Consider the following 15396-nt stretch of genomic DNA (forward strand, 5'->3'; position numbering starts at 1 on the left):
TGTACATATCATGGCAAACATTAAACTTCCCACTGCTGATGCATACGGTACTCGAGACATCTCCATCCTCTCTGCTTCATTGCTAGGAGACATACTTGAGGATAATTTGAAGTTAATAGGAAGTGGGGTGGAAATTGGCTTACAATCTTGCATGTTGAAGCGACGCAAGATCTTCTTCAAATAATTCTTCTGAGAAAGCCAAATCTTCCTCTTACTTCTGTCTCGGTGAATTTGCATCCCTAGAATCTTGTTTGCTGGTCCCAAGTCCTTCATATCAAACTCCCTAGCCAACTGTGCCTTCAATTCTTGGACTCGATCTTTGTTGGGGCCTATCACCAACATGTCATCCACGTACAACAACAGAATGATGAAAACATCATCTTCTTCAAACCTCTTGTAATACGTACAATGGTCTGAACTGAGTCTGTTGTACCCAAGGCTAATTATGAAGGAATCAAATCTCTTGTACCAACACCTCGGCGCCTGTTTGAGACCGTATAGAGATTTGTTCAACCTGCAAACCAAGTTCTCCTTGCCTGTTTCAGCAAAACCCTCTGGTTGGAGCATATATATTTCTTCTTCAAGTTCTCCATGAAGAAATGCAGTTTTCACATCTAACTGTTCTAGGTGAAGATCAAATATAGCACACATTGCCAAGACTACTCTGATTGTAGTAAGTCGTACCACCGGAGAAAATATCTCATTGAAGTCTATTCCTTCTTTCTGAGCATATCCTTTCACCACCAATCTTGCACGATACCGCTCCACTTGATCATTGCCATCACGTTTTATCTTGTAAACCCATTTGTTGCCAATGGCCTTTCTTCCTTGTGGTAGCGGAACAAGATCCCAAGTGTTATTCTTGTGCAGAGCTTCAATCTCCTCTTGCATTGCTGTCATCCACATAGATACATCTGTGCTTTTGATAGCCTCATGGAAAGTTGATGGCTCTCCATCCTCTGTTAGAAGACAATATGCAATATTGCTCTCAGTACTATATTCTGAGTGCCAAGCCGGTGGTCTTCTTTCACGAGTCGACCGCCGAACTTCAGGAGTTTCAGACTCTATTTGTTCTTGCTCTTCATGCTTTGGTGCATCTTCAGAAGAAGTATGATTCTGAGTATTTTCAATCTGGACTGCTGTAGTCTCCTTTAGAATGCTATTATGTTCTTCCATTTGCATTTTACCTAATGCAAATATGACATCTCTGCTGATGACTACTTTGTGGGCAGTGGGATCCCACAAGCGATACCCCTTCACTCCATCAGCATATCCCAAGAATACACATTTTCTGGATTTTAAATCCAGCTTGCTAACTTCTTGTGTATTGTACATCACGTACACATGACTTCCAAATATATGCAATCGAGAATAATCAGCTGGCTTCCCAGTCCACATCTCCATCGGTGTCTTCAGCTCAATTGCAGTTGATGGAGATCGATTTATCACATAACAGGCGGTATTGACTGCTTCTGCCCAGAATGACTTTCCTAGACCTGCAGCCTTCAATATTGCTCTTGTTCTTTCTAATAGAGTTCTGTTCATCCGCTCTGCCACTCCATTTTGTTGTGGAGTGTATGCCGTTGTGAACTGCCTTTTGATACCTTCATGTTGACAGAAGTTATCAAATTCATCACTGGTATATTCTCCTCCATTGTCAGTCCTCAAACACTTGATCTTCTTTTCAGATTCAAGTTCCACTCGCGCTTTGAAAGTTTTAAAGACTGCGAACACATCTGCCTTCCTTCTAATTGGATACACCCAACATCTCCTGGAGAAGTCATCTATAAATGATACAAAGTATCTTGCTCCTCCCAAGGATACAACCGGTGCTTGCCAAACATCAGAGTGAATCAGGTCTAAGATGCATTTGCTCTTAGTTGTTGATGTGCCAAACTTTAACCTGTGTTGTTTACTTGTAACACAGTGCTCACAAAAGGGTAAAGTAACCTTTGTAAGCCCAGGGAGTAACTTCTGATTAGAGAGAACTTTCAAACCTTTCTCTGACATGTGGCCTAGTTTTTGATGCCACATCATCGTCTTCTCTTCTGCAGGATTGGCTGATGCGATTGACGCTTCTGCCCCATGATGTGTTTCTCCCATTAATACAAACATGTTTGCAACTGTCTTTCTTGCCTTTAAAACCACCAGCGCTCCTTTGACAATTTTCATTATTCCATTGTCTGTTCGGATCTTACAGCCAAGACTATCAAATTGTCCTACGGACAAAAGATTCTTCTTTAAGTCTTTCACATGTCGCACTCCTGAAATAGTGTGAATCAAGCCATCATACATCTTCAATTTGATGGTGCCAATGCCATCAATCTCTACAGCATGATTATCACCCATGAACACTTTGCCTCCAGAGATGGGTTCATATGTATGGAACCAATCTCGATTAGGAGTCATATGCCATGTTGCTCCTGAATCCATTAGCCAGACGTCAGTAAGCTCTTCTTTATCTGTAGAGATTGTCGCTGCTTCACTATATAAAACCTCCCCATCTTCTGAGGTGCTCGCAACACATCCTTGAGGTTTTGATGACTCTGCAGTGTTCTCTATACCCTTTTTAAACCAACAATCCCTTTTGAAGTGCCCTTTTCTGCCACAGTTGTAGCATTTCACAGTCTTCTTACTTCTTGATTTGGACCTCCCTTGCCTTTGACTCCCACTGGAGCCACGCTCCGTTGATCTCCCTCTTGACACCAATAATGCCTCTGCTTGGTTTGAACTATTTCTGTCTCCTTTATTTTTGCGCCTATTTCTTCTTCCAAGATGGCGGCTGTAACATCATCAAAGACTAAATAGTCTGTGAGGATATTATTGGTCAAGTTGATAATGAGCTGATCATACGAATCTGGAAGACTTTGAAGTAGAAGCTCTGCACGTTCACTTTCCTCTATTTGTTGACCCAACGTAGTGAGTTGTGAAAATAGAGTCCTTATTGTGTTGATGTGGTCAGTCACCGCCGTGGTTTCTGCCATTCGAAGGGTATAAAGTCTCCGCTTTAAGAAAATCTTATTGTGCAAAGACTTGGACTCATATAGCTTTGTTAGAGTCTCCCATATCTCCTTAGCTGTTTTCTTCTCCGCCACACTTGATAATACTTCATCAGCTAATGCTAAATGTATGTTAGCAATAGCATTGCCATCCATCTCATTCCATTTTGCATTATCAGTGATCTCCGCGGGTCGATCCCCAATTGCTGCCAAGCAATTGTCTTTCCTTAAGATTGCCTTGATTCTCATTTTCCACAATGAAAAATTGCTCCCCTTGAACCTCTCAATCTCGTACTTTGCTGCCATTTTATTCACCGTGATCTATTCAGCTATCACCGTTTCACCGATCTGTAACGTATATAGAACTAGTATCGTGTAAATAATACTTCACTAAGTAAGTTCCCAGGAAAGATTGGAGGGGTCACAAATGGTCCCGCTTAAAACCCAATCTCCTTAGACAGAACTTCCTAGCCTGTATTTATTTACCGCACTGATTTTCTATAGCGCCAACAGTATCGTATGTAAACAGTATCGTATGAATGAATAGTGCCGTAGACGTGAATAGTACCGTATACACGAATGACTTTTGTGTATTAACAACACCAACCAACCAGGCTCTGATACCACTTGTAAGGACTATGGACACCACTTATCTCCACATTGGTATGATATTGTCCACTTTGGGCCTAAGCCCTCATGGATTTGCTCTTGGGCTATACCCAAAAGGCCTCATACCAATGAAGATATTTATCCATCCTTATATACCCATGATCCTCCCCATTTCTAGCCAATGTGGGACTTTGGTCGTATACCCAACAAAATACTCAAGTAAAAGCTCGTTGTTATGTTGCTTTGTATTATATGTCAAAATTTAACTCAGAATGGTTATGTGAATTCCAATGATCCAATCTCTCTGTGCGTGTGAAGATTTAACTCAGAATGGGGGACATGAAAATATAGTCATCCAGAGGCATGAAAATGACTCTTATGAAAACTCATCCTGCAAACAGTTCATTATTGTTATTATTTTTAATCTATAATGACACTCAAAATGGTAAAACTATATGATTCTATTAGCATTTTGGCTTCTCTTTCCTTTTTCCAGTTGCTTTGATATACATACAGTTTTGTTTTTTCTATGGTAGTGTAATTGAAGTAGGATGAATTTCGTAGGCTATTACCTGAAACTGAAAGGGTTCTAAATTTGATCTTGGTAACTATCCATTTGGCACATTTGCATTTAATTTGTCTGCACTCCTTTTGAATCTTTTTATACTCTAGCACTTTAAAAATAAATACAAAAAATATTTAGAAAAATATTTTTAATTTTTGATGTAGAACTGATGCTTGCAGAAACTGAAGCAATGGCATAGTTCCGATGAAGAGCAATTTGGAGGATGTACTGACTGCTATACACTTATCTAGGTTCATGTGCCTGTGTTTTTCAAATTATTTTTTGTTTTTAAAAATATTATATTAATAAATTTTTAAATATTTTTCAATAATTTTAATGTATTAATATTAAAAAAATAAAAAATATATATTATTTTAATTAAAAAATATTTTTATAAAAATACTCTAAATCGCACAATAGAAAAAGTTTTTTTTAGATTAGCTTAGGGTATATTTGGAATTGTGGCAATGATTGCGTTTTCAAATATTTTTTATTTAAAAATATATTAAAATTATATATTTTTTTATTTTTAAAAAATTATTTTTAAAAACAAAACAATCTAAAAATATATAAAAAATTAATAAAAAAATTTTAAATTCTAAAAAATACATTTTCAATGACGTTTCCAAAAATACTCTTATAAGTACAAATGAGGCTTATGAGTATAACTAGGGGTGTTAACGGTTCGATTTTTATCAAAAAAAGTAACCAAACCGAAATTTATTTATTTTTTTTAAAAAAAACCGAAACCGAACCGAAATTGGTTCAAACCGACCGGTTTCGGTTCGGTTCGGTTCGGTTTTTTAGAGCAAAAACCGGTTCAAACCAGTTTGGCTCGGTTTTTTCGGTTTGGCTCGGTTTTGACTCGGTTTTTTCCGGTTTGGCTCGGTTTTTTTCGGTTTCGGTTCGGTTCGATTTTCCTGGTTCCAGACTTAAAAAACCAAAACCAAACCGAACCGGTCGGTTTTTTCAAAATTTTAATCGGTTTAATCGATTTTTTTTCACGGTTCGGTTTTTTCGGTTATTTTTTTTCTGGTTTTCTCGGTTTAATCGGTTTTTCGGTTTTTTTAAACACCCCTAAATATAACCTCATTGGCATTCCAATAGCAGCCGGGGCGTTTTTCCCTGGCGCTGGACTCCGTTTACTACTGTGGATAGTGGACCTTTTCCGTGGGCTCCATGGCTGTCTCTTTAGTCAGTGTGGTTCAGAACTCTCTCTCATTGACGAATTACATAAGGCCCAAGAAACTGGAAAATCTAGGAAATAGAAATTCATGGAATAAAGATAGTGATTAAGAGTTGATCAGGAGTTGATTGAGAGCAATGTAGACGATATGTAGGAAGCGTTGCCAATTGACTGGTGCTGCATGAGGTATTAAAAGTAAAGGAAAATGAGCAAAGACGAGAGATTTTATACATGGTGCGTGAAATGTTTAGAGTTTTCTTCCTGTTTCAAATGATAATCACCATAGCAAGACTTGTGAAAGTCGGGATTTCTTTCACAGGTATGCAGATAGAAATATTGGTGCCACTGCCAAGCATATAATAAATGTAGCCAAGTGTTTTGCTACCTTGAGATTGCCATCAACACGAGAATAACTTGAACATGTAACTATTAACTCAGACATGATCAAGCACGCACCCTCGGGATTAACTTGATGATAAATTTAAGGTGTGTTGCTTGAACTATTAATGATGTTGGCTGTTTCTTGGCATACAAATAACATTATGATCATTGTGTTATGATCTCTCTGGATTTGTGGCTACTCCACGTAATGAAGATTGAGCAAGTTAAAGATGCAAGAACTCAAAGAGTTACGATATTATGATTGAGAATTACCCTCGGGGAGAATGGAAACATTTATGGTGTCATGGACTAAAACATAGTACTCCTAGTTTCTAGAAGTAAAACACTTGATGAGGGCATGGATCAAATTTCAACCAGAAATAACTACTGCTTCGCAGACAAGTCTAAACAATTGCTGTGACAATTTTCAATTCAAAAGAAGTTCCACAATGAGGCTTTTTGTCCATTGCATTTGCAGATGTCTATGATACAGCATCTCTTTGTAGCCCTAATTTTTATTACAAAAAATTGCAAGAAATCACGACTACTTGCATAACCCATTATTTGCTCCAATCATATGGGTATTAACCATCATTCTTGGCTGAAGCCTCTACAGGATGAACCCAGATTGCTTACCATATGTATATTTATGACTTCAAAGTTCAAACAAAATAATTCTTACATCTTTGAGGCCAATTTTGTTTTCAAGTTCTCACTGTTTGTGCTCATTGACCGTACCTTCTGCAGTTTCACTTTGGCTTTGAACAAGATTTGATGCACTTCATCAAAGTGTGGCCTTGTTGCATTTTTTGTATCCTCCATCCACTGCTGAACCTTCTTGTAGGGGCAAAGTATTCGGCTGCAATCCTTTTCATCCAAAACCTACAGCCAAAAACAAGTTCTACTTGAGAATGCCTTCATGAGGCAACTTCTTTGATTCTTTTCCTCGCATTATATGAAAGAATTTCAAGGTAAATTTAGAGCAACAAAAAATCCTACCTTACAGTTCAATAAGTGTAAAAAATATAGAAGATCTATGTTTTTTAAATGAATTTCTTCCCAAACAGTCAGGTAATATCAGAGCAAGAACAAAAAAGGTATTGCCTGCAATCCTAGACACCTGTAAATTATGCTCTAGGTTTCAGCCATTAAAAAAAACACGTGAAATTTATGATGTAATTAACCTTTACATCCATGGAAAATTCAACGTAAGAGCATGAAGCTGAAATCTTTCCTTGCAGAGTTAGATTCCCATTTCAGCATCAGTAAACATAAGGTGATAGTCCATAAAAACAAGTTGGACTTCTGACTACTGCCTAGAAGACATAACCCATCACACTACTACATCCATGTTTTGTTCATCTCTATAGCACCTTGCTCTGTTCTGACAGTGAGATTAAGTGTGCCTGTCGTTGGGTGTTGGAAAAGAAAAGGGAGGAGAGAGGCAACACAGATATTTCCCTTGTGTTCAAATTTGATTAAGTCCTCATGCCTCAAAATCCTAATATGAAAACTCTAAGTAAATCTCTCTCACTAAGAATTTTTATCTCTATCACAGCCAATACATCCCTTTCTTTGTTTCTTTATAGTTACATAGCCAATAGTAATTATATCATAGAAGCAAAGAGTCATATCTATGTACCTCCAGTTGCATTAGTTCACAAACTAGGCTTAGATCAGCTATGGATGGTTGATTTCCACCTAACAAGAACCGGCCACTTCCCTTAAGCCACACAGACTCTATCTTTGACAGGGATGAAAACAGAACTTTCTCAGCCTCGGCAGCTGCTTGTGGATCCAGAGGTAGACCAAGGGCAGGTGCTAATGTGGTATTCTTGACATATTCAGCTGAAGAAGAAGTATAAAATGGAAAAGCACCAGCTTATCAGAATCTTGGGTAAGAAAAATAAACAAAAGCTTTCCAGTGGAAGTCGCCAGGAACATTGTAACTAGAACCAGTGGAATATAAGCCGTTTTGTATGTCAATTTCCAAGTCAGAAGCATAACAGCAAAATCAAATTAAACATGTACAAAATAATGATTCTCACAATTGTTTCAGATCAAATTTTTTACGGCATACCTGCACCACGGCGTAAGTTGGAGTGATGCCAATCCAAAACCGAGTTGATTTTAGCTCTTTTGAAAAGATCCGCTGGGTACCTTACAGTGGGAACAGGCAGACTTGTTTATAATTGGCCATGGCATGTAAATCTTGGAATTAAATCAAAAATAACAAAATAGTCTTTGAATATACTAAAAATCCTGCACGAGAAAGCATAGGTCAACCAAATATATACATTGTTTCTGCATTAGACAAGACCAAGCACCTTTCAGTGTGGTTACAGTGAGAATCATATTCATTTAACCAGTAAGTTCTAGTAAATCGAAAAACAGCCCTGCTAATGTTGTCCATTTTTAAAGATTGAAAAGTGACTATACTAATATTGTCCAGTTTCTCCCTTCATATCTTAAAGATTATAGCAATCGACAAAGTCTGCCTTGGTACAACAAAAGACAACAGATCAAGAAATAGCCCACGAGCCCTTAGTGACAGGAGCATGTTCCTTGCTTTTTTTCAACACATTTTTTTGGGCGTTAAGAACAACAAGAATTTCCAATATTTAAGCCACCCATATCCCAAAATGTACAGAAATTAATTACATTGGATAAGCAGCTTTTACATACCAGTGATCAGCAACTCCCGGAAATACACAAGCAAGATAAATTAAGATCGCGTGACTGCAAAGAACAATCAATAATTCAATAAGTAATTTGACGAATTAAAATGTTTAACGGCAAAAGGGAGTGCCAGTTCTCTTTGTCATCTACAATTTATGGTGCAGGTCACATAACTAAATCATAGGAAAAAATGGCTAGCAACAAACTCAGGTCCTTGATTTACAGAAACGAAAAATGTGAGAGATGACAAAGGCAAGCAAGTGTTTAAATTACCTCTCAAACAGCTTGAACCTTCCATCAACTATAGCTGGCAATTTTCTCATAGGGTTTATCTCTGAAACCATAATCAACAAACATTTAATTCTGCTAGCACAATTTAAGCGACAAGAACACTTAAATTAACATCATTTCCATCTGGGGAGGTCTCAATTCTGCTAATAAACAACAAAAGCCTCAGTTTTTTGACCCGATTCACAAATAACTAAACACAGCATGAACATAGACAGACACAGAAGGGGGGCAACTTGATTGGGAGTACCTTTGAATTCAGGAGTTAAATGCTGGCGCTTTGATATGTCAACTCTAACCTCCTCAAAGTCTATCCTGTTTACCCTGTATCAATAATATACAATTCCCAGATCAAATACACGCAAAAAAAAAAAACATGTTCAAGAACTTGCAGTGAGAATTAGTACATGAGGAACCTATTACAAAGGGAAATGAAATGAAGAAAATTACTTGCAGAAGATGAGAACAGCCCGTGATGGCTGTGACATTCTATCTGCGTATACTTTCAGCTTCATTTTCTAGTTTCTCTCTCTCACTAGATCTCTGATTCTTAGTTCTTACAGTTGAATCGTTGATGTGAGGTACTAAGGTAGCAGATAGAGCCTTTTCCCCCTTTTGCACTGTTTTATCTCAGGGCTCTGAAACCTTATCATACATACATATGATATATTGTAAGAGTTAATTATAACTAAGTCCCTGTAGTTTACCAACAATAATTGATTAATCCTCATGGTTTCAAATATTAATTTTTTAATCCCTATTTTCTAAAAATCTGTCTATAACTTCATTCTTTTGTCAATTTTATGTTCTTTTTCTATCAGATAAATGGGAAAAAAAATGAAAGATAAGAGGGCAAATTTGATGGGAAAAAAAAAGTTACTAGTATATATATTTTTAGGAAGAAGTATCACTCAAATCTTTCTTTTACTGGATGGGAGGTCCAATAGCCTTAGAACTTCAAAACAGGGCACTAAAATTGGACCTGACAATTTAGTGAAAATTATAAATCTTAAAGTGGCATGTCCCCTTTTGTCTCAATTATCTAAACCCTTTTCACCATCATATAAATTTAAGTTTTTTTTTTCATATTCACATAGCAATATAAAATTATTTTTATATTTTATAGTTTAGCTTTTAAATTAAAAATGATATTAGAACCTTATTAACTAAATAATTACGAGTTCAAACTTCATCATTATCATTTTAATTAATAAAAATTAATTATAGAATAGTATGAGTTTTTACAAGTTTAAAGTTCAAATAATTTTAATTTTTTTAAAAAAAATTAGAAGATAATATAAAACTATTATTTGGACCTTACTTAAAAAAAAAAAAAACAATGACTTTAATTCGTCTTTATTTGATTTTAATTTGTTCATTAACAAGCTCAAAATTTGATTTTAATTTGTTTCTGAACAAGCTCAAACTCGATCGTATCAAACCAAGCTTTAACATTATTGTGGTTCTTAAGCTCCGCTCGAACTCAATTTGATTTATATAAAGCGAACTTGAACACTATGATACTCCTCTCGGCTTGTTTACAGCCTTAAGAATTGAGCATTTCCCAAGTATTTTCCCCGCAGAAGCCTCTCCGTTCTTCTGCTTTTGCTGATGAGAAAATCAGCGTCAATGTTTTTCCCCTTTCAATCTTTCTACATGCCAAGGTAAAGTGTATGCTTCGATGCTTCCACCAAAACAAATTGGCTGTTATGTTTGGTGATAATCCTCATGAAGATTCATGAGATGGGTTGTGTTGCCATTAGTTTCTTAGCCACTAGAAAAACTTCAATGCACTTAACTACACTGTAAATCAAAATTTCATAAGAAACAACGGATAAGGAAAGAACGTAGCTCCAGCACCATTTTATACCTTTGGATTTGAAAGATGATATTACAGTCAAATCCAAATGTGTTAAGGGTATCAGCATATGCCAAGCTCGGCACTGCAGCACACCTCCGAAACAATTACTGCTGGACTGATGACTCCATCATTCAAGAGTTTAAACACACATTGTCACAATTTTTTACCCAGTAAAGTTTAACACAATGGTTTCGGTTTGTGGCAGTCTCTGCTATCTATAATACATCAGAAATTGTTATTACAGAACATCGCAGGATATCAAAAGTACATAAATTATTAACATGCTGTGTCCACCTCATTATTTGATCCAGTCGTGCTGTATTAAATTCTTGGCTCGAACTTCCACTGGATGAACCAAGAAATGCTTATTGCTTTTAAATGATTTAAAACAAAGACTCCTTACATATCTTGCTCCACCTCAATGGTTTTACTCGATTACTGTTGCATCTGTAGTTTAGCTTTGGCTCCAAAGAGGGTTTGATGCACTTCATCAAAGTGGGGCCTTGTTGCGTTTTTTGTATCCTCAATCCACTGCTGAACCTTCTTGAATGGACCAAGTATGTGATTGCTCTCCGTTTCATCTACAAACTAAAGTCCAAAAAAAGTTTTGCCTTGAGATAACAAAGGCCTTTTATCGGCAACTTCATTTCCTCAGTATCAAGTATAAATAGATGTTCGATGCAAGTTTGAAGCAACAAAGATTCCAACCTTACTATGTGTTAGTGTATGTGTGGCAATGTAAGTGTGCATGTGCGTATGGGGAAGGAAAGAAAGAAATTTATGCTCAACCTGTCCTCTAATGACTTCGTGGATACAAGGTGAACTACCATTAATCCTAGAGAAAGAATGAGAAAGAAACTTGGTCTAGATTTCAGTTCTCTTTAAGCAAACACATGAACTTGAGTAGAGAGAGGCCTCGATCCCATACATCAATAAAGCAATGAGGTTTACTCAACGTATCTGTTAGTATTGACCAAAAATCTCACGGAAAATCAATGTAAAAGCTTGTAGTTGGCAAGTTCCCTTGTGGAGAAAAAGATTACTCTAATGAAGAGAGCTGGACTTCAAAAAACTGCGAAGAAGACATGAAACACGTTGCTACAATATCTATATTTTGTCTCCCTCAATAGTTTTTTGTTGTGGGAATGGTTGTGGGAATGAGATTACTTTTGGGTTTTGTATAAAAGAGAGGTGAGAGGGAGTGATTCAAGTTAAGTAAATCCTCACACCCTAAAAAACTATATTGTATCCGAAACTTTAGCTAAACCCCACTCTTATTGAATTTTCTCCCATTATAGCAGCAACACTAGCTACATCGTATAGAAATGGTGAGTCATATCTACATACCTCTAGTTGCATTATCTCACAGAGGAGGCTTAGATCAGCTATGGATGGTTGACTACTGCCTAGCAAGAACTGGCCACTCTCTTTAAGCCACAGAGCCTCTATCTTCGACAGGGATGAAGGTATAGCTTTGTCAATCCAATATTTGAGTGAATTTAAGCTCTCTTGTAGTGATCAACCGGATACCTTACAGTGTGAACAATAAAACATGTTAAGAACTGGTCACCAGCATACAAGTCTTAAAATCATATAAAACGTTCAATTAGTCTTTGAATAGACTAAATCCTGCAACTGAAAGCACATGCAGACCAAAGACACATTGTCACCTGCATTATACAACACATTCTCACACAGTACTAGCAAAAATTTACAAGTGCTGGACATGTATAAAACTATATCGTAGAATAGAGTTGCTAGCAGCAAACTCAAGTTCTAGATTTCCAGAAACCAAAACATACGAGATCAATCACAAGGACGAGCAAGTAACTAGCAGTTTGTGTTTATGTTACCTCTCAAAAAGCTTGAATTTTCCATCAACTACAATCGCTGGCACTTTTCCCATAGGATATATTTCTGAAATCGCAATCAAGAATCACACATGACTGTCTCAACTTTCTTGATAAAGACCGATCATTCCCCGGCACAGATTTTTGCACCCTAAACCCTTGATGACCATAATTTCCATCTGGAGTGGTCTCAATTTTGCTAACAAGCAACAAAAGCCTCAACTTTTGCACTAAAAAAAAATCGACACATATATAACACACACAGAAAAGGAATGCTTGATTAAGGAGTACCTTTAATTCAGGAGTTAAACATTTTAGTATTGATTTTGGCTTTTTTAAGAGATGTAGAAATAGCATTTATGGAAGAGAAAAAACATTTTAGTATTTTATTTGACTTTTCTTTTGGAGCATGAAAAACAAGGAAAAAACATTATATATATATTAGCTCTTCATTTAGCACCATCGGATTAAAAAAGGTTTTCTAAAAAGCTGTAAAAATAAATAAATAAATAAAACCTTGCAGAAGATGACGATCTCCCTTGAAGGCTGTGACGAACGATCTACATATACTATGAACCCTTCATCCTCAAAATGGTTACGTGGATATCTAATTTAATTAATAACAAGATATTCATATAAAATTGTAAAAGAAGATTAAATTAGCATGACCTGCACACAGTGATTGATGGGCTATCTACGGTTCATGCTTTTGATTGCATGTTTGTTAACATGTTAGTGATTTTTTTTAAAAAGTTGTTAACAAACATGCAATCAAACGTTACTTTAAAAAAAATCACTAACATGGTAACAATTATGCAATCAAAAAGCATGCCAATCATGCAATCAAAAACATGAATATCTAAGCATTTAGATGGTGGTCTAATGATAAAAATTTGAAATTAAAAAATTTATTTTCTTTGTGGTCTCAGGTTCGAGTCATGTGGTTGCTCATATGATAGTCACTAGAAGCTTACATGGTCGTTAACTTCAGGGCTCGTAAAATTAGTCGAGGTAAGCGTAAACTGGCCCGGACACCTACGTTAAACTAAAAAAAAAAAACATGAACATGCATTTTAAAAACCAAATATTAAAAAAATATTTTTTATTTTATAAAATTTACTTTTAATATTAGTATATTAAAATAATTTAAAAATATCAAAAACATTAATTTAAAATAAAAAATTTAAAATATTGTTTCTACTACAAATAATAAACATGCATTTTATAGCTATAGCCAACAAAAAGTAGAGTTTGTTTAGTATTGTGGTAGGGGCTATTTTTAAAATCTATTTTTATTTATAAATATATTAAAATAATAATTTTTTTATTTTTTAAGATTTATTTTTAAAATTAAAACATCAAAACAATTTTAAAACAATAATAATAATTTTAATAAAAAACAAAAAAAAAATCTAAACTTTTTTAAAATAATTTTAAAATACAAAAACAAATATATAAATAAATCATCGTGGTAAAGTTTTTTTATTTATTTTATTTTAGGACGGGAGGATCCTCCATGTAGATTTCCGCATACCGAGACCATCCATCTTAGGGGTGAGCAAAAAAATTGAAAAACCGATTAAACTGAAAAAACAAAAAAAAATAACTGAAAAAACCGAACCGTAAAAAAACCGATTAAAATCTTAAAAAAATCAGCCGGTTCGGTTTGGTTTTGGTTTTATAAGCAAAAAACCAAAAAAATCGAACTGAACCGAAACCGAAAAAAATTAGAAAAAAAACCAAGCCAAACTAAAAAAACCGAGCCAAACCAGTTTGAACCGATTTTTATCTTAAAAAACCGAACCGAACCGAAACTAGTCAGTTTAAACCGGTTTCGGTTTTTTAAAAAAAATTGATTTTGTTATTTATTTTTTTATAAAAACCAAATCAAGTCGAAAATGATCACCTCTAATCCATCTTTCAATCAAACTATCTTTGTCAGGCAAAGAAATTCATGAGATTTATCACATGGAAATTTGTATTCCTTCTCTCCATTTTTTTTAATTTAACATTGTTTTATTCTTATTTTTCCTCAATTTTTATTTTAGACCTCAAATATATATTAGTTGATTTTTTATAATCATATTCGATTTTAATATTTTTTTTTTATCTTTATCAAGATTTACTATTATTCATATTTTTTTCAATTCTTCTCAAATCTTCATGACATTTTATCCCTTAACTCTATTAACGCCTAACATTTAAATCTTACCCTCTTAGTATTTAGCCTTTTTTTATCTACTTTTTTTTTTTAATATAATGTTATGACAAATATTTTCCATACCTCATTGTATGTGTATAAAAAAAAACTTTTAAAATATGTGTTTTCTATTTAACTTTTTTCGCACCTTTTTAATATGTATTTCTTATATAACTTCTTTTCACAAATTTCATGACGAGTCTCAAAATTCAAGATGTTTGGAAGTAAGACTGATATATTGAATAATTAGTTAATTTCTTAGTTCAAGCAATCTGATTTATCCTTTTTAATCAAGGTATTTAGTAACATGATATAGAAAGCCTAGATAATTGCTAATTGGTAATTAGTGATGCCTGGTAAATCAAGGTGACTAGTAAATTGATACATGCAAAATGTCCTTTTTGATGAATATGTAGACTCTTATATGCTTAAATTAATAACTTTATAAAGAGAGAAAATACAGTGATATTTTAGAAAAATAAACTCTAAAAATATATGTTAAAAATATTGAGAATTAAGAAATTATAAACCTTGAGTTTGAAGAATTTATGATGTATTTGTAACCCATAAGTCTTGTTTTTATGTGAATAGAATGGGCTAAAATGTAATTTTATCATTGTGATATTTTGAGTTGAATTATACTTAAAATAAGGCGTATCGAATCAATATAAAATATTGAGAGACCACTTTAGAGTTTTGAAAAAATTCTTAAAATAGTGTTGGGTTCAGGCATAGTGTTTGGGCCCATTAAAGGTGAAAAATGGGTCAAAACATGTTG

The 15396-nt window shown here is 34.8% G+C and overlaps 1 protein-coding gene and 1 long non-coding RNA gene across 2 annotated transcripts; both read right to left on the minus strand.

Annotated features, from left to right (window-relative positions):
• Positions 1-6145: 6145 nt before the first annotated feature.
• Positions 6146-9356, minus strand: LOC133687491 (glutathione S-transferase T1-like). The gene is made up of 7 exons (XM_062107045.1): positions 9158-9356; positions 8958-9031; positions 8693-8753; positions 8426-8479; positions 7821-7900; positions 7383-7588; positions 6146-6622 (listed from the first exon to the last, which is right to left on the minus strand). Exons 1-7 carry the CDS (start codon positions 9220-9222, stop codon positions 6419-6421), a joined length of 744 nt encoding a protein of 247 aa, XP_061963029.1. The 5' UTR covers positions 9223-9356; the 3' UTR covers positions 6146-6418.
• A 1186-nt stretch (positions 9357-10542) lies between these two features.
• Positions 10543-12975, minus strand: LOC133687580 (uncharacterized). The gene is made up of 3 exons (XR_009840912.1): positions 12422-12975; positions 11916-12098; positions 10543-11156 (listed from the first exon to the last, which is right to left on the minus strand). It is a non-coding gene; the product is annotated as an uncharacterized LOC133687580 (long non-coding RNA).
• Positions 12976-15396: the final 2421 nt, after the last annotated feature.

Source organism: Populus nigra, chromosome 1 (genome assembly GCF_951802175.1).
Source record: "Populus nigra chromosome 1, ddPopNigr1.1, whole genome shotgun sequence".
Classification (NCBI taxonomy): Eukaryota; Viridiplantae; Streptophyta; class Magnoliopsida; order Malpighiales; family Salicaceae; genus Populus; species Populus nigra.

What these genes read in the sequence shown, in the direction of transcription:
- LOC133687491 (XM_062107045.1), bottom strand. Translation starts at nt 9,222, where the DNA reads ATGAAGCTGAAAGTATACGCAGATAGAATGTCACAGCCATCACGGGCT. An exon ending in GCTGTTCTCATCTTCTGCAA is followed by an intron (nt 9,032 to 9,157) that starts GTAATTTTCTTC and finishes TTATTGATACAG; the next exon opens with GGTAAACAGGATAGACTTTG. An exon ending in AGGTTCAAGCTGTTTGAGAG is followed by an intron (nt 8,480 to 8,692) that starts GTAATTTAAACA and finishes TGTTCTTTGCAG; the next exon opens with TCACGCGATCTTAATTTATC.